Below are 25664 nucleotides of genomic sequence, written 5' to 3'. Positions count from 1 at the left end.
TTTAACTAATTAACACAACTTGATATTTAACTAATAGTTGTCCATTATTATAAAGATGTTGCTTGTAACATTTCTATTAAATAACCTCGATTTTTTAATAACTAACGTATTTACATTCTATTGTAACTAGCTGGTGCCCGCGTCTTTATCTGCGTAGAATAAATACTTCGAAAATCCTGCTCCTCCCTTAAAATAGGGGTAATTGGTCAAAAAAGCTGCAACATTGTTTATTTTTTACAAAAGACTGGAAGACAAATTTTCAGATCCCTTACTTGAGAAATGATTAGTTGTCTGTACAAAGTTTCGTTCCCTATTTCATACACATAGTCTAGTAGCTAACTCTAGATGGTACTGTAGTCTAGGCTCTACTCTATGAGTAGAAATACTGGCTGAAGAATATAGGTTTGTGTTTGGAATGTATTTAAAAAATAGGATAGAAAAAAGAAGAACATCTTGGCTGTTCTAGAAGAAGCTTCCATGAATCAATATGTAAAATAAGTAATAAATATCTACTTATGAAGATAATCCCAGGCTTATATTCAAAAGTATCTCTCGCAACGCTACCTGAGCTACGTCCTATGCTATAGTACAGTGTTGGCCAGTTAACGTATGACGCCCTGCAAAGGCATAACAACTACCGAAAACTAAATACTCATTATTAATTTTTACAATAACATCAAATTACTATATTAAATTATAATACGAAATACATACATTCAATAGTTGTTAATTATTTTAAAAGTGCATAAAGTCATTTTAACAGTTCGTCAAAAAAACGTTGAGATAAATAACATATTTTATTCCTTAATATATCAATAAGGTATTCGAAATCTGATTATTAATTAAGTTTTCTAAAGGTAAACTCATTTTATCAAGTCGTCGAAAAATTGTTTTATATTTTAATAAGGTTTGTCAAAAAGGAATGTTTTTGATACTTCACAATATTGTGTCGGTCTTTCGAGGTTTTTAATACTGTTTGGTATGCAGTTGCAAATTTGGATTAACGTATTTGGGGGGCCAGACGCAACGCTGTTTAAGATTTATTTTTGTTACAAAAAGTAACATATATCCTTCCCCTGACAGAGTTTATCATTTGTACCCTGATATGTATATACAGATAATGTATTCCACTATACTCGTCTATCTGTTAAGTGTTCTAAAATATAACGTTTTAATTTATACCCGTAACAATTGGGATTGCGTCAGAAAAAAAATTAAACAAAGACACTGAACATCGTTCGATATAATATTCGTACCCTTGGTGTAATAAGGCCACGTCTGATTCTATTATGATTGTCAAAAAGGTATTATGACATTTAAGTCTTAAGAATAATAAAAACCTACGAATCAGTACACACCTCTAATGAACACTAGGCCAACTTAATTTTTTGGTTGTAAATAACCATATTTATTATATAAAAATAAATAAACAAAAACGAAAGTAGAAACAAAAACCAAAAAGAACCGAATTTTGTGGAAAAAATAAAGAAACAAAAAACAAAATAAAAACAGTTAACAGTTTGGACCTGTCAAAAATTGTTGACGTAGTGTTCATTGGAGATAACTTTCCTAATTAGGCATAAAAAGTTATCGTCTAATTTCGTTCATAGAATCTTTAAATTTCTCTCCCAAAACTGGTAATTTTATAAATGTGACCTTATTTTTTTTGACCTTATTACACTAAGGGTGCGATATTAACGTCATCGATGAAAACAAAGAGAATAATCATTAATTCAAACTAGCCATTTCCGGGGAATATTGCCTATCCCATTTCAAAATCGACGATTTAAACATTTGACGATCTCCGTAGTGTGATGTTGTCTAATATTTATGGAGCATGCCAAAAAAGTTTTGACGTTGGCTCCGCCCAAATTTGTGAAACAAATATATGCCTGAAATTCCCGTAACGTGTGACAGGAGATGTTGAATTTTGCGCATTAAAAGTACCAAATTCGTTTTAGCGGAATAACTCTAAAACTAAAGGAATTAAAAAAATCTGTAGTAACAGTTGTCGATCATGCATAAATACAATTAATTATCTATTTTTTATCCTAATAACCTGTAGCATTTCGAGGATAAATCGAAAAAATGTGAAAATTAGAGGTCATTTCGTGATTTTTATCTACCGAGGAAACTTTATTGTTTTATGATTCCGATTAATGTCTATGCTTGAATATATCGTGTAGTTACTCATACAATATGTTATTATTAACCTTAAAGTGGATATACCCCTCTAAAATCAAATCGAAGATTAGGAATTTTTCATCTGCTCCCTCATAATACGATAGCTCATACAACACGACTTAACCCGTCAGATATCCCTCCAGATCAGTCAATATGTCTTGTTAACAAAAGATACCAAGCATGCGTGAATACATAGCAGTGAAACAGTGCTCTATTACAATGTGCAATAACTGAAAAGACAATGTGGGAATACCTTTTCGTACTTTTAATCGGATTTTGGCTGGGAGTTGCAATCTTCCTCTACGTCAGCTGCTATTGGCTAGATGAGATATTTGGTAAGTAATAGCATATTATAATCTATAGGAAATGAAACTATTTTTTCGAATCTAAATCGCGTATATTTGTTTTTCCAAACAAACAAACGTTTCGGGTCTTTTACAGGTCATATAACCACGGGTGACTGAGATGGTAAAGTCATCAAAGAAATTTTAACTAGAAAACCACCAGGAGACTCAGTAATAATCACGTATTTATACCGAATTTTCGCTCGTAATGTTTCTAACCAATTTAGTAGCCAGTAAAGCTCCTTGTGGAAGAGTTCGTTCATGGAAGTACACCCACCTTACCTATTTCTGCCGTCAAACAGTAGTATGAACATTATTACGTAAGGGGACAGGCACATGGGACTTATCAACTTATGTCTCAGGGTTACGGGAGCAGTGGTAGTGCCCCTAAGATCTTTGCGACTTAAAGCTCTGAGTCTCATTGCAACTGTTATGGACAGGCGTGTTGTTTACACCATGTGCACGACTTGTTCGTCTCGTCCAACTCGCCGCCGTACTGAGTGATCAAGCTATCACTGCCGTCCCCTAACTAAATAAAACGCGGCTATAGTTAGTCAAGTCAAAGTCAAAGTCAAAGATTATTTATTCCATAGGTAAAATAAATTTACACTTGAAATCGTCACATTTAAGCTACTGCTCGTTCACTACGCTGACCTCCCTGAGAAGAACGAGCAAGAAACTCCAGGGATTGCTCTTTTCAAATAAACTCAAATGCTATGGAATACACTTTGAATCAAATTTGTGTGGATTCTGGAGCCATGTCGTCTTTCCATACATCTTTATCTAACACGTAGTCTTCAATTTTGTAATATGATTTTTCGATCAAAATATTTTTAATGTAGTTTTTAAACTTAGGAAATGATTAACTTAATATATGCTCCGGAATCTTTTTGTAAAAACGTATACAGTTCCCCATAAAAGAGTTGTTTACCTTGGTTAAACGAAATCGTGGTACCATTTGGTTTGGCAGAGTTTGGACTTAGCTCTAAGGTTAATATTATGATATCTTCTTTCTTATTGAAATTATGTATATTTTTACGATAATAGTGGACGTAGTGGAGCGTAGTGGACGGCAGATCAGTGCTTTGGCGCGCAATATGCGTCTAGTCGCCGCCGCGGAATCTCATTGCCAAAGAAAATCATATTTTATCACTTTTTGACATTTTGGTCTGAAAAAAATTGTGTCTCAGAGATGCTGTCTAACTCAATGTGACTGTGGAGCCCAACACAGTCCATGCAGCACTGACTGCTGTGTCCCTCGTGCCCTTACCTAGTACTTAAAAGTGCGAATATTTGACTAAGTTATTAAATCAGGAAGTCATCAATCAGTAACATTTACAAATTAACAACTGCCTCCGTGGCTGAACGGTTACCATGCTGGACTGCCACGTGAGGTCCCGGGTTCGATTCCCAGGCCGGGAGAAATATTAGTATGGCCTACATTTATTTCTCTCGTGAGTTTGGGTATAATTTGTGGTTGTCTACCTATGTGTGTGTCCATGGCACCCGCGATACGGGTTTCCCTAGTGCGGTGCTATGAGTGTGCACGCCTTATTGTTATTAGGAAATGAAACTATTTTTCCGGATTTAAATCGCGTATATTTGTGTTTTCAAACAATCACTCACAATGAAGTTTGACAAACCCCAGGCCCTTGCAAAAGACGTCCGTTATCTACCCAGGATGCTGCGAGAGGCCATTGAAATTAAAAAAAATCCTAATTTCAACAGGGAAGAAGGTTTCTCCGTACCACCAGTTTGGGATCCAGTATTTCCTCTGATGAAAAACCCCAAAGACATACGACTCCAGTACTAATTAATATGTTTTAATTTATTCTAATTTCCATTATGAATTAATAACAAATTTAACTTAATAAATATTCATATTGTTACAATAAAATAAATTGTAAAACAATGTAGCGTAAACTGGAATGTTTCTTTGTAAAATTAAAAAATAAGGTATTTAATTAATAACTTTTGTAACTAGAGTGAAAAAATAGGGTGGTTTGCATTAATATTAGACATAACTGGTTGATGACTGTACCACCTCAGTCAACCGTGACCATGGGACCTAAAGGGCCCGGAACGTTGGTTTGTTTGAAAAATAACCTCAGTACAGAGTACTAAACAAAACCGACCTCAAAAGTTCGTTTTATTGAAATCGGTTACCGGAATGAGCGCGAAACTGGATTCGTGCCCTAGTTTGCCACACTTGTGTTGGAATACTTTCTTCAAATTTAAATGAATTGAATTGACTTGAAATTAATGAATTTTAATTCGCAAATGACGGACTTATCGCGTAACATACATACAAAAAAAATACAGAAAAAAAACAGTTTCATTTCCAATGTGTTCCGATCGCGGAAATCTCAGACCTCTATAAGATATTAATTGACAGAGGTTACGTTTATAAACATCGCCGAATCACAAAGCAGTAAAACTGCGAGTTTCAACAGATCACGTAACAATTTTCGCGTAATTGACTTTTTATGTACTGCACTTGTGGATCGCGGACACTGCATTTCTGGTTCATAGCCCTATTAGCCGGTACACGTCATATATGACTATCTGGTGTACTCAATTTCATTATGGTAATTAACTAAAAAATTAAATAAAATTCTTACAGCGGGGAAAATTTGACAACTTGACACTGACGAGACAGCGGGCCGCGCGGCGTGTCGTTAAACCGCGGAGCAATTTACAAATTTTGGGATAAATAATTATGTTAATTTAATAGCTACAGTCGAAAAACAAAATTTAGCAGGTTCTCTTTACAAAGTCCCAGTGCGAAGTAAATTTTAATCTTAAAAATTCGTTTTATATTTTTATTTTAGCCTATTTTCAGGATTTTATGAATATTTTATTTGATATGATTTTATTAACAAAAAATATTGTTCTACTTAGTCGCTTGTCCATCTCTGCTGCCGCGTGAGAGACATTTTTAATTTTGTTACTAAAAAAGTCCGGACTTTCTTGAAATGTCTTTCTTGGTTACCTATTAACGACATTTTCCAGAAATAATTATTCATAACCTCGAAAGTAATTTTGAGAGGAAAATGTTTTTTCTTTTAAACCTAACCTAGCCGAACCTAATCGTGTCTTTGCGAAAAATATTCAATATATCCTGATAGAACAACTGTTTCAGAAAAAAAATTTTCGACTTTGTGATAGATAACCTTCTTTCTGGCTGTATTTTTTTTTTTTTTTGTAAATCCTAACGTGTAACAAATTAGCACATTCTTTGGATAATATTCTTAGGGGTCTCGTATACTTTTTATCAGACTGGTAGTTAATAGTGAATACCTTTACCATTTGATCTAACAAAACAGTTTTTCCCGCCTCTTCTCCGATGACTCACCTTAAACAACAAATGTCGTATGTGGAGTAAAAGTGTTTTGTTGTGATACCATTTTGATACATGATTAACTGCCTCTATGGCTGAATGTTTACCATGGTGTCTGCCACTCAGTTGTCCCGGGTTCGATTCCCGGGCCGGGAGAAATATTTGTATGGCCTACATTTATTTCTCTCGTGAATTTGGGTGTAATTTGTGGTTGTCTACGTGTGTGACTATGGCACCTGGGACACAGGGGCAATGAGTACGTGCGTTATTTATTTATTTATTTAGTTATCGATATTGTAGACACCTGTATACAATTGGTATTTATTATACGGGTGACTTCTATAGTTGTTACCCTATAGAGATACTTTGTAGATGCTATCAGTAAGGATAAGATAAAGGTAAGGTAATAAACGATTTTTGTCTATTACACAAACAATGCAAATTAAATTGGAACCATAATAAATGTTTACTTACTGCTTTTCATTAACTTCACAATTTGAAAAGAAAAAAAATCGACTACACTTCTTTATTCACGCCACTAACTGGCGCGCTTCTTTTTTAAATTTTACACTTTTTTTACACCATTGATTAAGAGTGACCAACGATAGAACGTGAAGTAAATGTCAATAAAAATTTAGGTTACAAAGCAGTCCCACGAAAATTGTGTAAAAAGCGTTCAAAAAGAAAAAAAGGTGGCTTTCTGTAGTTACAATTTTGACACGCATCAGTATTTTTCGTGTGTGGAGTTTTTTAATCATTTGTTACCTTTTTTAGCTAATGGCTCCATAACCAATGCTCTAATAATAATAATAATAAATAAATAAAAAACGTTCAAAAAAATGGCGGGTTATTGTAGTTATTTTTACATGCATTTATTTGTAGTTTTAAATACGTATATTAAGTTTTGAGTCTCTTAATTACTTGTTAACTTTTTAAGCTGGTACCTCTATAACCAATGCTCAATAAATAAACAGGCGTTAAAGAAGTAATGTTCCTGATAATCACAACAATGGCCTGATCTCAACAGGGAAGTCCAGAACCAAGTTAGAAAATTTAATTATCCCAAAATTGGTCCCACTGGGAATGGAACACAGTGCAAGCCGTATTCTCCATTGTAGCATAAATCGCGCCACGAGTAAGAATACCATCCGTCCAGATTTGTCCGGACATGTCCGACTTATTGACTTTCTGTTTGGACTTTAGAGTAGCGACCTCGCAAGTGTGTAGTAAAATTCGATTTACGACAAAAAAAACTTTTACTTCCTCATACATAGCAAACAGCTATGGAGTGGAATTCCTTGCCTGCAGACTTGTACCCTGAACGGTATAGTTGGGCCTTTTCAAGGCGAGAATAAATATGCGTTATTTAGGCATGCATGGACGATGTACCATCGTCGATCTTATCGCGATTTTCCATCAGGTGACAAAGAGGTCAAATACGCACTTATTTAATTATTTTTTTAATAAAAAGATCTATTTTGCTGCCCAGACTGCCGACGCGTGGGAGATATTTTAGATAGATAAAATCTTTATTCACCACCATGACAAATGCATACACAGACACGTGGTACAGACATTAGCTTAGACGTAATACAGTAATATATTCTACTAGTATCTCTCTTGGAAGCCATGGCAAAGAAAAGGCGCTGACCCAGCACAAATGACGCGGCTGCCCGCGACGCTGGTATTTTGCCAGGACCCTATAGGGATGCCACTCGTAAAAACCCAAAACAAAACCAATTTACTGCCTCCGTGGCCGAACGGTTACCATGCCACTGCCACGCAGAGGTCCCAGGTTCGATTCCCGGGCCGGGAGAAATGTTTGTATGGCTTACATTTATTTCTCTCGTGAGTTTGGGTGTAATTTGTGGTTGTCTATGTGTGTGTCCATGGCACCCGCGACACAGGGTTTCCCTAGTGCGGGGCTATGTTGAGTGTGTGCGTTATTTATTTATTTATTTATTTATTTATTTATTTATTTAATTCAATTCAAATTCTAATTCAATTCAATTTAAATCAATTCAATCCAATTTAATTTCATCCAATTTCACCTTAGCCACTCATATTTCCAATTTTTGCGTATTTAAAAGATACTCTTGCAGCTTCTGCTTGAAAGTTCTTTTTGCGACGGGATTTTCGATTTTATTTTGTTACTAAAAACGTCCGGGCTTTCTTGCAAATGTCTTTCTAACTGTATATTTTTATATGTATGTAACGCTGTTGCTCCGGCATTTGTGAACTGATTTTGATATTCTTTTATTGTTCGAAAGAAGGTACTTCCGTATTGGTCTCACTTAAATTTGCAGAAAATATTTCACTTCTAAGGGTGGGAAACTAGAGAATGGATCAAGTTTCACGCAACATCGATTGGAATAAAACTTGACAAATAGATCTAATTCAAATAAAAAGCCGAGCAAACTTTTGAGGTCGGTCGTTTTTTAATAAAAAAGTTTAATTGTCCAGATTTTTCAAATTCCGGAATGGTAACCCTAGTCATGAGTGACTATCGATGTTTGCCGGTTTTAAGTTTTTGTGTTCAATTTCTTGCACGCTCTGATTGAGACGTCTCATGTACGTTATTTTTCGAACTGGTTTGTGAAAATATCCGCTAGTATACTGTGTTACGTGTCCGGTACGGACATCGCAGCTCTTCGTTACGATTGTAAATAGAGCTTGTAATTAGTTGGAAACATTTCGATTATACGATAACAATCAGTATCGTTGGAAAACGTATAAATGTCACTTTAAAAACGGTTTAAAGATATGATGTTACACCTAGTTTAGTCTACTGATTATTATGTTTAGTTCATACATTATAAAAAGACTATATACCTTCAATAAGTTTGTATATGTAATGTGTGGCCAACTACAGTGAAGCAACATACGTTGCTCTGATTTCAGAGTGACCACAAACACTCTGACCTGAGACAATATGTGAAAGTTAGTTTTCCTACTTTGACCCACCAGGGGATCGAACACGGGACCTCAGAAATTTAGTAGCAGTAGAGCTCCTTATGAAAGAATTCGTCCAGGGAAGTACTGCCACCTTGCCTATTGCTGTCGCCAAGCAGTAATGTCGGCATTACTGTTTTCCGGTTTTGAAGGGTAAAGGTGCTGGTGAAATTACAGGCGCCTGGGACTTGTCAATTTATGTCTCAGGGTGACGGATGCAGCGGCAGTGCCCCTCAAATCTTAGCGATTTAAAGCTCTCAATGACACTGCAGTTATTACGGACAGGCGTGTAGGTAACAGGCGCACGGCTTGCTCATCCCGTCACTTCTTCAAGTCTTGCTTATTTTCTTCTCATTAGACATTAATGTCAAGAAAGTATCCTCCGATACGAAGGCTGATGCATCATTAGCTCTCTGCTTATCAGAATCGGAGACTGCACCAGTTCTATAGGTGCAAGTTTTTGTGAGCAAGCGCGTAACACGTTTGGATCAATAATGATCCCAATTAAACCAATGCGGGGACATTCTCACGGTAAAATTGTGATGTAATACATTACGTAGCAAACTTGAAAAAAGGCTTTTACGACAATTTGTGACGTAATTAATTATGGAAATGGAATCATTATTGACTGAGCAATGATCGATATATTATTCATTAGCTTTTTTTTGTTATACATAATACTAAAATTCGTGCCCAGTGTTATACTGGGCAATAAGGACATATGTAAATACAAAGATTGGAGAGAAAAACAGAAACGTTTCTTAACACGGCGTCATTTGAAGGAATCAAGTCGTACCTTTCGTTAAATATTAAATAACGCTACATGTGGTCACACGTCAAAAGTGCTTAATAACATGGAAGTAAGTTTTTTGTAACGGGACTAACAAGTTGTGCGCCTGGTAGTAAGCGACACGCCTATTCATAACATTTGCAATGCCACTCAGAGCTTTAAATCGCAAAGATCTTAGAGTCACTGTGTAGTATAGACAGACTATATTTATAGTCTAACTGCAACATGTGGTATTGCTTGGTTAGCATTTAAGTTTACATTTTATTTTATATTGTATTATTTACTCACTTATATTCTGGAGACCGAACAATAAACATGTCTCTTTAAATCAACGTATTTCACTCTACCATCTACGTCCTTCCTTTTTAATAATATGAGATGGCGACCCATACCAGCGAACTTATCTTTTGTGAAGAACAGTAAATTTGAACTTCATAACAATGAAGATTTCAAGACAGAAAATTTAATATCAAGAAAGAAAAAAGATCAATTTATAGAAGCTCAAGAAGAAAAACTATAGAAGAAAACTAATTGAAGCAAAATTATATTGAAGAATAGATTATAGAAGAAAAGAATAGAAGACAAATTATAGAAGAAAAATTATAGAAGAAACATTACAGAAGATTAAAATGAAAAAAAGAAGAGTTAACGTTATAGAAGACTGCAAGAAAGAAGAAAGAAGCGTACGCGCGGTGTCCAGGGTAATCCCGGCCCACGGATTCCAGGGTATAGCCACTGGCACTTTTATACTCTTTATTTCATAGGTATGCGAATTACATTTCAAATGGTCATACTGATTAAACTCTACTGCTCATTCGTAAGACAGATTCCCCTAAGAAGAATGAGCAAGACACTCTAGATGTAGCTCCTTGTAAATCAATAATTATAATCAAATAATTATTTACTCCATAGGTAAAATAAATTTACACTTGAAAACGTCACATTTAAGCTACTGCTCGTTAACTACGCTGACTTCCCTGTGAAGAACGAAAAAGAAACTCTAGGGATTGCTATTTTCAAATAAACTTAAATGATATGGAATACACGTTGCATCATATTTATACATTTGAATACATTTATCAATACAATGTTTAATTTAAACATATTAGATCGAGACTACTTGCAAGAGCTAAACGAGTTACTACCACGGATTTTTGTCATCCAAGCTCACATTACTGCATGACGGCAGAAATAGGTAAGGTGGCAGTACTTCCCTGGACGAGATCTTTCACAAGAAGCTCTAATGCTGCTAAATTACGTCAATGTAGCTCCAAATGAGCGCACTACTTATCAGTTATGTCTGACGGAAGAAAACACAATATCTGCAGTATGTACAGCATGCCTGAACACCATCATATAACGTATTAGTCACGTTTAACGATTCAATTCAAGGTTACGTGCAAGACTGTAGATAAGGTTTTGCGGTATGATAAAGTTAATATACCTACGTGGTAATATTTTCATTATTGATTTTTTCAACTGCTCATCAGGCTTCGACGATCCGAAATGTCACAGGGATCATTTTATATCTAAGTGTTCCAAGCGATATTTGTATTTTCTCGGTTTCGAAAAGAAACTTAGTGCACAAGCGACGTCGGCAGTGTAGAAGTGAAGAAGACTACGAATTGGATGGAGTGTGCAAATGCGTTAAGGCATTATTTTGGGTCGACAGAATAAAACACATACATAAGTCAAAAACCAACCAATAATCTTTATTTCATAGGTAAACAACTTACATTTGAAATCATCATATTGATTATAACAACGCACTCACTCATAGCCCTGCAGCAGGGTATCGCGGGTGCCATGGGCACACGCATTGACAACCTCAAATTACACCCAAACTCACGAGAGAAATAAATGTAGGCAATACAAATATTTCTCCCGGCCCGGGAATCGAGCATGGTGACCGTTCGGCCATGGAGGCAGTTAAACCCTATTTTAACCCATTAAAACCTACTGCTCATTTGAAAGATTCCCTTGAAGTACGCAGAAGTCCAATAAACCGGATGCATTCCTAATTTGCCACTTTAAGAGGTGAAATATATTTTTTTCAACTTTGAATGAGACCACTACAGAGGTACCCCCCTTTTCAATAAAAAGAATCGTCGAAATCGGTTAGAAATGTCGGAGTAATTGAGTAACATACACACAAAAAATACAGCCGAATTGACAACCTCCTTCTTTTTTGAAGTCGATTAAAAATAGTCTCATTTCCAATGTGTAACAATTGCATAAGAACTCGATTTATTGTGATAGATTCCATCAAGTATCTTGATAGATAAATAGATCTTATTGATGTTGCTACGGCAAAAAAAATCGTTGAAAAACCAAATACAAAGATACGACAACAAGCACAAGAGTTCGTGAGGTACACGTGGCTTAGTTGGCATAACGTCTGGCACGGTTTGCTAGAAGACGTCGGTTCGAAAAGGCCGCATCTTTCTACATCATTCTTTGTATGAATAATTATATCTTGACAGACTTGATAACTTGATCAAAGCAAATATTTTTCAGTGTGGAAGAAAATTAAAAAGGCCGACCTACAATAATTGCATAAAAAGTATCTAATAAATTTTAAATATAAACGACCGGGTTTGCCGACTTAAATTTTAAATTACCTGTGCGTAATTTACAAGTAACTAAATATTTAACGAACAAAAAATAACAAGTTAACGCTCTTTCGCCTTGTACTTTGCCGTTACGACCTTAGTTTGACGTCAATGGTAATAAACAACTTTTTTGAACAAAATAAAAAATAAACACTTGTTTGACTTGTGCGTTCATCGTACCCGTATCCGGAGCCTCATGCGAGTTCTTGCGAAAAGAATATGTTTCGATAATCCATCCAAATCAGCACCGCCTAATCATTTGTGGCAAGTTTAATTACATTACTATACGACTATGTTAGCGTGATATATTATTTACTATTCCAGTACAATTTGCGTGCGGCGTCTGATACGCTATTTTCGTCACACAGTGATGCTGATAACTTGGAGCGTTTGAAGGTGACAGGCAACCGAGACACCCAAATTAGACAATAAAATAACTCTGAAATCGTGCGAATTAATACGAATCTGTAAAACCTGAAATGGTTTTGGTTGAATCCGCATAACAGTGAAAGTGTTGAATCAATAGCTTTGGAAAAAATTTATAAACGCGCATATATGAAAACACGATTATACATATATGACGACACGAATTTACTTCGAAATTTTACAAGAGAAAACCGCTGTATTCAATAGGTACTTGATCAATGATTTCTTTTTTTATGTCAACTGTACTAAATAGAACACGTATAGTATAACGATACACATTATTCAAATGGCAGAATGGCCGAAGCAAAGTGAGCCGTATTAGTACGGGAAACATTTTAATTCGAGTTAAGTTAGTGTCTCGTCTTTATTGGTACAGTACCTATAGTTCACGCTTTATACCAGCATTATAACCCGACATATTTTCTTCGTAGATATCTCAACTGAATAACTTACTTACCGTTATATCAACGTCAATATCATGGCTTTTAAGAAGAGATATCATAATGCATAAAAAGTCTCCATTCAACACACCATGTCTAAGCATAATAGTTTCTCCCGACATTTCTCACGTTTTACCGCACGGTGTGTGATATCTAGGTTTCTCGGAAAAACGCCAGGAATGCCGAGAAGTCTGGGAAATTATGGAAATCGGGATCGTGACGTCAGTTTCTTGACAGAGAGATCTTTTGATATCACCAATTAAACTTGTAATTTTGGTTAAATTCTAGGAAATTTTTCTTCTTTAGCCGTTCTCAACCTCTATGCTGTAGGCCTCCTTCAGTTTATGTCATCTTTCTCGGCCTTGAGCAGTTTCTAACCACTTTGTTCCCGCCAGTTGATACCGTCTTACCAACGCATCTATGGTCTTCCTTTTGAGCGTTTCTCGCCCCACGGTCTCCATTCCATCACTGCCTTGCACCAAGAGCCTTGAAAAAAAAGTTTCAATACCTATGAGTAACAATCGCTAAAATGTAAGAATTCGATACAAATACCATGCTCACAACAACCGCCAATTCGTTTTCCAAGTACAGGTAAAGGCGTTAAAAAAGCCAATACAATAAGAATTTGTAGACTGCGTTCTTGGATGGCAAAAATCCGTGGTAGTGACCCGTTTAACTCTCTTAAAATAAATACTCTATGATGTTTGAAATAAATATTGTAAATGATAAATGCGTACAAATGTTTATTTACAAAAAGATTGCTCATTCTTCTCTGGGGAATCTGTCTTACGAATGAGCAGTCGAGTTTTACTAATACCATGATTTCAAGCGTAATATTTATTTATGATAATGTTTGTATAGGCATTACACGGGAAATTACTAAGTACAAACATGCCCCGTTGATATGTAGCAACTCCAGTAACTAATAAAGACACAAAATTGTCAGGAAATAATAGATCAAACAATGTCACATACTCTACTCTGATCCCAATAACAGTAGTTAAAGCATTTGTGTTATGGAAATTGGAAACAACGACGGTACCACAAACGCCCAGACCCGACTGAATAAGAAAAGTTCGGCTTCTTAGAAATGCCAATGAAAACCGGTGTCAAGGCACTCGACCACGGATGCCGTCTAATATTTATTTAGCAAATTCAAAAGTCCAAAATGTCGTATAACATACATGATAATTTGTTTACCCTTTAAATAAAAATTAATTGACTTGGACTTTGGGTTTCGATTTCTACATTTTTCAACAGCTTAATCGAATAAATGTTTCGCGTTAATCATGCCATCTTCACTTGTGGTACGATTTGTAAATGTGCGCAAGCGCGTGCGTGTTGTCAATAAGCGCATTACCTCAACGTATCACAAAGTTATGCAGTGCTCGGTTAGATGCTCGCCGATCACTGATCACGCGTGATTGGATTATGATTATTACGGCTTTAACATCTTTATTCATCAATTGTAAAAGTGGATCAGTGGTAAACCATAAAATATATAATAAATAATATTAACTGCTTCCGTGGCCGAACGGTTACCATATGCCACTGCAGACTCTGCCACGCAGAGGTCCCAGGTGAGTTTGGGTGTAATTTGTGGTTGTCTTTGTGTGAGTCCATGGCACCCATGACACAAACCCAAGCTACTTTGCCCTACGTATTAGTATGGCTGGCGATACACAGGGTGAACGATGCCAGCATCTTGGGCATCTTGCCGCGGGGACCCATTATATTCATATAATTTAAACCTGGTCGTAATTTCTAGTTTTAAACTTTTATTGTACCTTATCTGTATATTTTAACCTATTGTCTATTAAAGAAACCATAAATAAGATGCTCATATGACATTTGAAAACTATTATAATAGTTGTTAGAAGAATGTGTACTATTTTAATTTTGATATTCTTTAACTTATAATTACTTTATATTCTAATTATTACTTTTTACCTAATTTAACACTAATTTGATTTAATATAATATTTTTTATAGATTTTATTTTAATAATAACAATAAATTTATTTTAAGTTAAACATGAGTTGCGGTGCACTGTTGGAATACATACATGGCTGTATTTATATGATTTTAAGCATATTTTAATAGCTTATAAATATGTGATGCTATGAATCCATTTAGGATATGAATTATTTTGTAAAAATTGCCACGGAAATTAGACAGTAAACATAAATCCGAGAACGACCAAATTATATGTCTACTTTGATTGCAAAAGGCAGAAGCTTTGTAAGACGCATCTTTAAATGTAATCGTCAATAGTACATTATTTATTTGCAACGTTTTTTTTTATTTTATGCGTGGGTATGAGTTTAAAACCCCGTAATACCCGGCTGTTTATTGCGCTGACCGGTTTTTTATCTATTTTATGATAAAATTACGACAAACAATAGTATCATGAGCTCACCGTGCCTCAAGTTGTTAACCGAGAACCTACAATGACCTCAGATCTTACTAAAGTCCATACAGCTATTGCTACCAGCTAACTTTGAGAAAAAAAAATCCTTGAAATGTTATATTATCTGTGGTAATTTTCAAAATTTAAGCGCGCGTTTTAAAAATAGGCGGGAATGTTTATATTTTTTTTTTATTAATAGTTTTGGCTTGGATACAAGTCCTTTGAGCCATGTCTTCGTTTAATTATCGGGATCCTCAGTAATATTTGCCATTGTAGTTCTAAATTCTAATACATTATGTTTTCACTTCCTCTTAAATAACTTAGTTCATTTATTTGGGTTTATTAAATAGTCTTTTAAGCGGCGGGAGTCAATATTTATGTTTTACTTTCACTTAAATCACATTATCTTCTGTCACTTTGAACAATAACATTGAATTCGTATTAGTGGAGTTTTCAGGATAAAGTCTTTTGTATTTTGGTTTAAAATAAGGAATTTAAGTTCTAATTTTCTTCATCACTATTTCTTTGTTCGTTTTTTCTTCATAATATTCTTAAAATAAAAATAATCTTTGCAAAAACTGTACTCGTAACTTCAAAAACCCGCCAATTTGGAATGTTTATATTTTTTTTAATAATTATTTTGGCTTGGATACAAGTCCTTTGAGCCATGTCTTTGTTTAATTGTTTCTGTAAATATGGCCGCCACAAAGAGGATAGGCAATTTGAGGCGGCGTGTTTGGATTGACTCGGGATTCCTTAAAACGGGCCGATACGGATATTTAGTTCGAGATTCGTATAATTTCGCGTTTTAATCTTCGATTAAGGCACAATAGCACTATCCTATTCCACTTAGAATTCACAAAATAATTAAAAGTCAAAATAAAAACGACACTTTTCCCTCCAAAAGGTCCAGAGCGAATCCGGAATGTTTATAATTTATGAAAAACGTTCAGAAATGGTGAAACGTAAAGGTGTTTTTCAGGCATTTTATCATGATAATACCTTAAACCACATATATTTTTCCTTCCACCAGGTAATCCCGACATTACCGTTCCAAACCGGAACGCAATAATGCGCACATTACTGCTTGGCGTCAGAAATAAGTAAGATGACAGAACTGCCCCGGTTTCTCTTCCACAAGGCGCTCTAAAATATTTGTGTTTGTTAATTAGTGCATTATACAGAGTGCCTATTAAATAATGTGATTATACATGGAATTTTTGATCGCAAATATCTTTAGGCGGATATCAATTCCATACTTAACAAAAAACCTACTACAAGTGAGCAATTCTTTACAACAGAAATGGATAATGACCGCGAATTATAATTCTCAAAGCCATATACGTATGCTCAATGCCAAATAACTGCCAAAGTGGTCGTTATGTTCTTTTTTTAACCGACTTAATAAAAGGAGGAGGTTCTTAAGTCGACTGTATTTTTTTGTGTGAGTGTTACGCGATTACTTTGACGTTTGTGACAAAAAAGAACCAAAGAAATCGTTCTTTGGTTCTTTTTTGTTGGAAATGAGGTATCTCAGCAGTGGTCCCATTTCAATTTAAAAGAAATATTCTACCTCTAAGGGTGGCAAATTAGGGTTTGAATCTGGTTTATGTTTTTTATAAAAAAGTTATTGTTTAATTAGCAGGCATGATGTTGTTGTTTTTATTGTAAGTAAATCATTTCCATCTTCATGTTGAGCACATCACTTTTGAAATGTCGCTATTTACACCCAAATGTTATTTTTTAAGTCTTCCGTTTACCGTTAATTTAGATAAAAAGTTTCCCCATTCAGCCTCTTCATATGTCAGTATCTTCTCCCTGTTTTGATAAAAAAAGGCAACAAGCGCCCATTCTTATATACTCCCGGACACATAAATCGAGTCAACTCGCATTTTTGTCGTAAAGGGCTAGTACACAAAAATAGTGTTATCATTGAAGAAAAAGTTTTCCCCTGGTTTGGCAAATCGAAGTTCCCAACAAGGGCTTATTTATAGGAAGAAACGTTTAGTACACCAGTTTCAAATTTGCGTAATAATAGTTTTTGATCTATCTATCAAAGTTAAAATTACTTAACTTAAAAAAACTTAAAATTGTTTAAGCTTAGGGCATTTAGTACTGAAAATGCATAGGCTCGAATTTTGTGTCCGGAAGCGTATAATATAGGTTTGAAACTTCATTGATATCAATTCGACCTACATTATTCGTTTATTTCATTAGCCGTACACCCTTAATCGAACGATATAATAAATACTTTTTAAATTTATAATTATATATATAATTTTTTAAACCAAGTCGTGCTACGTCTACCACCAGGCGTAGAAAAGCGACACACGCTTTAAATCACAAAGATATAAGGGACACTACCACTGCGCCTATCACCGTGAGACATATCGCACTGCTATTACAATAGTGTTGTAACTCAAAATATGTGAAATTTAATATTATATCATTACTGAACGTAAAATTTGATTCTTTATACGTCAAAAAAACTATAGTTAGAATATTGTAAGAAACAATCAAAAGATATCTACTTAACTCAAAATGAGACACACTTTATGTAAGCTATTTCTGGACAAAATAATCCTTATTAAAAACATGAAATTATTTTTTCCATTTTATTTTTAAATATATTTGAGAAATTGTTTAAGTGTCTATAATAAACTATAACATATAAATTTTAATGATTTTTTTGCGGGAAGTGAGTAATTCGTTTTTCGTCGATTCTGAGAAAGTCTTTTTTTTTGAGTTAACACACTATTGTATGAACAGTGCGATATAATAAATTGACAAGTCCCATGTGCTTGTAATTTCAGAAGGTACTCTTTCACAAGGAGAGCTACTGCTACAAATTGGTAAATAACGACAGAGCTAGAATTTCATAACGTTATTAATAGTAATTGCTTCTGCATTTAATGACGAAAACAAGAGCTCTAACTACCAACTTAATAATCAAAAACGTATACCAAATAAGTCAATAATTTTGCAAATATAATTCACATTCCCCACGCAAACCTAGTAAAACCTAAACCACAAAATATTCATATTTCTATATATATTCTCGTACCTACTACATAATTAAGACATCGCGGTTAAGTAAAACTATTATCAAATTTCTCTTAAACCATCTTATTTATACAGATGGCAAAAATCCATTCTCTTTTCGCTAATGCAATAGGGGTAGAATAATAAAAACGTGCGGTTGAATGCGAGCAACGCAAGACCCATCATTATGTCTATCTTCAGAAGGGGCTTGTGTCCAGTAGTGGACGTTTTCTAGTTGTAACAGTAGGGTCTAATTGTTAATACAAAGATTGAACACTTAGAAAAAATTCCTTCGATCCGGCCGGGTTCGAAACGACGTCTTCTTGCACGACGCTATGCCAACTAAGCCACGGAACAAACCAGCGGACTTCACGAATTTTTCCATGTGCTTGTTTGTCGGATCTTTGTATTTGGTTTTCAACAACTTTTGGCCGTAGCGCCATCTATGAGAAATCTATGAAAGTATTTCGTCACCCAGACAGGTAACTTCACAGCTACCAGCCCTGGCTAGAGATGACGCTATTATTATTTTTGTGTGAAATTACTTCACTAATTTGTTGTAAATTATTAATACAAAGATCAAGAATAGGGTGTAAGATCACAGATTCCCAAAGTGGTTTCTACTGCCCCTCAGTGAGCTATATATTTTTATTTCCTTGTGATTTTCTGTGTTAAGTTAATATCAAAAATACATGTTTTTTATTATTTTTTGTGGTATGGTAGGCATTGAAATTTTTTTTATCTTGACATTGATATCTTCTAGTCTAAGCGGGCGATGATCTAAAAAGTTTGGGAACCCATGTTCTAGATGGATCATCGCCTTTTCCTAGATCAAAAACCTATCTGTGGTAAATTATACAATGTTATCTAATTATTATTATTCTTTATACTCAGTAGCTGTGCCCGCAAATTCGTCTGCGTGGAATAAGCACTTCCATTAGCCTACTGTACTTATTACTTGAGAAATGATTGGTTCTCCATACAAACTTTCATTTATAATATTTCGTCTCCTTTAAGATTTTTTTCTGACAAAAAGCAGCCTACGTCTGTTTTTTCGGGTTTGTAGCATCTGAAGAATGTTCGGAAACAAGCTCATTTACCCCTTAAAGCAACAAAATGTACCAACATCTATCGGAAATGAATTCGGGTTCAGACGATACAAATTTAGTGTCATCTCTCGAGTTGCAACTGAACCCAGGACTGGATGCGACGCAAATTTAATTATTTTTTACAAGCAACCAGTCCCGGGATCACATGATACTCGCATTTATGCGCATTCGGGTTCCGTTGCAAATTTAAACCGACCCCGGGTTCAGATGCTACAAACCCATTTTTCCCTACCCTATACATACCCATTCAATATCAGTAGCTAACATGTCAATATTAGGTACCGTTTGTTTTTACTCAAGCGAAGCGCATAGAGTTAGGTAGTGTACGTATGTACTTGTTAAAACCTACCACAGTTTTTCTTCCTATTCTTTTCTTTAAAAATTATTTTTGAGGAGGTATAAACGACCAATCATAGTAGGAACAATATTTTACATTATATTCTTAAAATTATTTCTATACTTCTAATAACACATCCAGTGCAGATGATAGGTTGAAAACATATTTGCATCTAGCCCATCCAGGAATACCAGGTGTTGTATATATTTACTGTATAACTTTTTATTTTTCTTTTAAATCGGTTAATAAAAACATTTCAGAACACTATGCGTACATACATTCATTCTTTTACACAATGAATGGCTAAAATAAATAATGTAAAGTAATGTAAAGCCACTCGACATCGAAAACAAAAACCTAATATAAGCAAAATTGCAATTTTCTATGGGCTTGTGATCCTTCTCCTTTGGTTCAACGGTTTAAGCTTCAAAACGTAGGTAATAGACAGAGTGGTTATTTTTAAGTCAAGAATCACGTCGCCAGTGTTACGAGTTGCCCCTAAAGCCTGATCACATTCCATTTAAATAACCTTAATGTTATATTATAATTATTTAAATATTGAACTAATAAAAACTTTCAATTTACGTAATAATCAAAATGCCGTCAACAAATTCATAATTTTAACAGTTATTTTTACTTATACTCGTTTTGAATTCGAGGAGAAGGTTTGTGTCCCTAATTCGTGACACTATGTAAAGGTTTCATAAATTTCTCACCTGTGGCGCTACTACCAAAACGTCGTTAAAACCAAAAACAAATATGTGTAAAAAACGCATAGGTCCGCTATCTCGATATCTAGCTCTGTTGGTAAAGCGACCATAGACCCAGGTCCGGATCCTGTCAGATCAAAGAATATCATGTTAGCAAAACATCATAATAATTATTAAAATTATTGTTTTTACTCATACTGGGTTTAATTTCGAAGCTTTAGATTGAGAAGGTTTTTTCTCTAATTCGAAGAAAAAATTTTCGTTTTTTTTCGTAATGTAAAATATACGAAGGTTTGACCAAATCTTGTCTCGTCAAATGTTGAGACCCAAATTTAGACGTATTTCGACCACACGGGAAATCGGTTTTTAGACATAAAAACATACGAACTCGACTTGTTTTTTTAATTGATAATGGAAACAGAAAATACTGGTAGTGAACTATCGGACCCGGAGTACGATTGACTAAACTGCACTTGATAAAAAAACACACAAAAAAAATTTTTTACTACGTTCGTCTACGAAACAAATTAATTTCATTCTATTGATATTAGAGATATTACAATGTAATTTTATATCCAGTGTTCAGTAATAAATACATCAGGGGATTATGAGCTTATTTTTCTGTAATAGCCAATATTTTATTTCAAAATGCATGTTTATATCAGACATATCTATCAGACGAAAACACAAATATACAAATATACGCGATTTGGACCAAAACAAATAGTCTCATTTCCAATGTTAAGCGATGATGTTATGCGAGATTGTTACATCAATTCATCAAAGATTTTCTACTAAACGAAGTAATTAACCCTGAGTAAAACGACTGTCCATTGCACCAATAACTTTGTGTTAGAAACAAAATTTAGCTTAGTTCAAAATTAACTCCCCATGTGTTGTAATGTAGAGTTAAATGTTGTGTGTCTGCAATACGTCGTTTTTACGTCAATGCTTGCAACGTACGCCGCCGGCGATTTGCTTATACCTGATTTAATTATTGATGTTGCTTGAAATTGCAGACCGTGGGTTTGGTTTTCGTTGCTAGTTTTAAATAACCGCGCCAAATTAATGTTGAAAATCGGCATTGCACGGCAAAAAATGCATTTATAAAAACCTCAATACTCCACTTTCCATACTGAATAACAAATATGTTTTAGTATGCATTAGAGCTCCTTGTGAAAGAGTTCGTCCAGGGAAGTACTGCCACCTTACCAATTTCTGCCGCCAAGCAGTAATGAAGTTTTGAAGGACGTTGGTGAAATTACAAGCACATGGGACTTGTCAGTTTATGTCTTAGGTTGACGGGCGCAGTGGCATTGTCCTTCAGATCTTTGCGACTTAAAGTTCTGAGTGGCTCTATGTCGGGATGAACAAGTAGTGCGCCTGGTGGAAAGTGTCACGCCTATCCGTAACTGTTGCAGTGCAACTCAGAGCTTTAAATTCCGATCCGATCTGAGCACTGTACCCTGTACCCCCAAATCTCTGTAATCTATAAAATTACGAACCAGGACAGGTTACATTAAAACAGGCAGTATCTCAACCATTATCAATATTCAGTAGTAAGAACTATCTATAATTGTACAAAACTCGAACTCTACAATCCTAGTTGTTAGACTTTGAATTTATAATTATTTTCTAGACTCGACTAACCCGGACTTTAAGAGGTACAACAACGCATTAAGCTCTTGTCTGTAGTTAGTTTAGTTGATAAACAAGTAGATTAACAATAGACCGCAAACAAAAAAACACAAAAACATAATCGATATTGAAGCCGACGTACGCACAAGGAAAAACCCGCACTTAGTAATCTTCTAACTCAGCAGAGTCGAAAGATGGAGATATTTGCTTTGTAATTATTAACATATAGACAGACGCCTTTTCCACTATAGCACTTAAAGAGAAAGTGAAAACTAACATCCAGTAGAGCTGTTTTTGAGCTCAGAAAATGATTGTATATCCTTTCATTTACTTGGCATTGTGGAATTTGAATACACAATTATAGGCACGAATTTACTGATGTCTTATATGGGTTTGGAATAGTGAGTGTTTGTGCAGTTTCGATATATTTTTGATGAAGCGACATCCGTGACCAGGTGAAATTATAAGCACACGAGACTTATCAACATAATTCTCAGAGTGAAGGACCCAGTGACAGTACCCTTCAGCTGTTTATGTTTTAAAGCTCTGAGTGGCACTGCAACTGTTATGGACAGGCGTTTTGCTTACGATCTTATTCGTTCCGTCATTTGGTATCATATAAAAATACGCTACTTATTTGATGAGGAACACAAACAAATGTGCAAGATGTCAGAGAAAAGCATTCAGAAACACCGTAAAGTTCAAAGCCAAAGTATAAGATGTTACAAATTAATTTAAAGTTAAGAAATGGTCTTGTTAGGGGATCCCTACGTTACATAATGGGGTCTCTTGGTTATTAACCGCTCACGCGATACATGCAGCCGTAGACGCATACCACACCTAGGGGTGCCGATGATGATTTTGTACCGATTTATCGGATATCGAAGTTATAACAGGTAAAAGAACTAATATTAATTGCTATTTCGGTAACTACTCTAGCAAACCATAAAGTTTTTAATGCCTGGGATCTGTCATTTAAGAAAAATAAACAGCTTCAAAAATACATCACGACAATCGTGTGTATTATTGTTTGGGCTGGTGATTTCGGTGTTTATTTATTGAAAACATACCGTAAGTAGCGTTTTTTAAGTTTACCCTGAATATAAATGTTTATAAACTATACTTTAAGGAGTAATTTCATGGTAAACGTTAGAACCACTCAAATGGAATATTATCATATTTATACAAGTACACCAAAAATTTCATTAGTGCTTTTTAAGTGCAGGATTTGCGGTGTATTACTGCATTTTATTTGAGATGTTGTATTGTATTGTATAAAAACTTATATTTAAACTGAATCCTTCTCTATTTTGCGAAACCAAATAGCCGCCATTTTGCGGTAGGAGGAGCGCATCGCGTGAGCGGTTAAGTCGACATTGTCGCTGTCCCTGGACGAACTCTTTCACAGGGCGCTCTACTGCTACTAAAGTGTAGTTCCCATGCGAGCCCAATGAGGACTGGGAACTTCACACACATTATGAAATTGCTTTGCAGATGTGTGCACGTTTCGTCAATATGTTTTCCTTCGCCGACAGGCTCCTGGTAAATTTCCGTTTAAATTTCGCACATGAATTCCGAAAAACTCAAAGATGCAAGCCCAGATTCGAGACAGCTAGACCACCGAGTTTGTCAAGTCAATGTAAACGTTTAAAAATTTAAATATTATATAATAATTAACATATTTTGCAAATATCTTGTCATAACAATAATAAAAATAAGAAATTAATAAAAAACTTTATTTCCATTTCACTCATACTACAAGTACATTACATTGATTGCTTTTGTAGCTATGTATTCTCAGATTATCAGTATATTATATTATTGCACATTACAATTTACTCGGGCACTTTATTTAGACAGGTAAGGTATAAAAGTATACGAAGGACGAAAACGAAGGATACAATAACTAGTCGTCTGTATGATTGTACGACTAATAAATATATACTATTTTTCAACTTCAACTTCAACTTTTGTATCTATGGCTCCGTCGTTTTGCGCGAGGATTTCGCCCACGTCAGGGTTGAAAGACATGTAGAGCGGTGGTGAGATACATTGCCGGTTATTAAAATACTTCGGCGGTTATTATTCACATTGACGGTTATATATATATATATATTTTTTTTTGGAAAAGCTTCTTTTATTGCTAGTTCACATATTCAACTGACAAAAATAAAACACGTAATAAACCAAAAAAAACAGCATTTTAGTCCACGTCAATCAAAAAGGTATGAAAAAGTTTGCAACATTAAATACTACAAATTTAAATTAGAATTATATTATGTGAATAATTTTTTTTAGTTGAGGAAATTTGTAAAGGCTCTCAACTGTGAATACTTTGTTTATGGTACAATGTCATTTGAGCTGTTATTTCCCAAATAAGATAAAATGAAATAAAAAATAAACAACCTCAGTACAGAGTACCAAAATAATCGACCTCAAACATTTGTGGAATTACATCTATTTCCCAAGTTTTATTGAAATCGGTTACCGGAAATTGCGCGACAGTGGATTCATCCCCTAGTTTGCCACATTGCCATAGCCATTTGCACTGTTAAAGGTGGAATATTTTCTTCAAATTCAAATGGGACCAATCCTGACGTACCCTCTTTCCAACAAAAAAAATCATCAAAAGATTCACAAATTCCGGAGTTATCGCGAAACAAGGATACAAAAAAAGTACAGTCGCATTGGGAACCTCCTATTTTTTTTGTAGTCGGTTAATAAAAACATTTCAGGACACTGTGCGTATCAGTAATTACACAATAAATGGCTAATATGAATAATGTAAAGTAATGTAAAACCACTGATATCGAAAACAGAAACCTAATATAACCAAAATTGTAAGACAGGTTTCTTTTGCGCCTGGCCTGGGTTAATTTTCTATGGGCTTGTGACCGTTCTCCTTTGGATCAGCGGTTTAAGCTTCAAAACGTAACAGAGTGGTTGTTTTTAAGTCAAGAACTCGTAACACGTCACCAGTGTTACGAGTTGCCCCTAAAGCCTGACCACATTCTATTTAAATAACCATTATGTTTTATTATCGTTATTTAAATATTAAATTATTATGTTGTCATAAAGTGTCAATATGTTGGGTAAGTTAGCTACTGGCCCTCGGTTTCTCCAGGCATTTTTTTTAAATAAAATTTTGTAAAGATGAATGGCATCGGGACCCCACGGCCAAGGGTTTTGACTTCTAAGGATGCGTATCGAAACCACTAATGAAAACTATGCCAACTTTATTTTTGGACCTGTACTATTTTTATATTGTTTTTTGTTTCTTTTCTTTCACAAAATTCGTTTTGTTTATTATTTTTTCGAATGTTCTTTTTT

At 34.9% G+C, this 25664-nt stretch overlaps 1 protein-coding gene across 6 annotated transcripts in view; it reads left to right on the top strand.

Moving 5' to 3' along the window:
- The window catches only part of LOC113230412, a 190767-nt gene that overhangs the window by 106106 nt on the left and 58997 nt on the right, over positions 1-25664 (top strand). Inside the window, exon 1 of one of the 6 annotated variants that reach the window (XM_026464330.1) lies at positions 2289-2519. The exons of the other annotated variants lie outside the window; for them this stretch is intronic. Coding sequence (XP_026320115.1) covers positions 2426-2519 — 94 coding nt within the window. The 5' untranslated portion in view covers positions 2289-2425. Of the gene's footprint in view, positions 1-2288; positions 2520-25664 lie in introns of those variants that run through there. 6 annotated transcript variants of the gene reach the window in all.

This window comes from Hyposmocoma kahamanoa, unplaced genomic scaffold, assembly GCF_003589595.1.
Source record: "Hyposmocoma kahamanoa isolate Upper Pololo Valley unplaced genomic scaffold, ASM358959v1 63, whole genome shotgun sequence".
In the NCBI taxonomy this organism is placed as follows: domain Eukaryota; kingdom Metazoa; phylum Arthropoda; class Insecta; order Lepidoptera; family Cosmopterigidae; genus Hyposmocoma; species Hyposmocoma kahamanoa.
The sequence above is the reverse complement of the archived record's forward strand: the minus strand, read 5'-3'. Positions and strand labels throughout refer to the sequence as shown.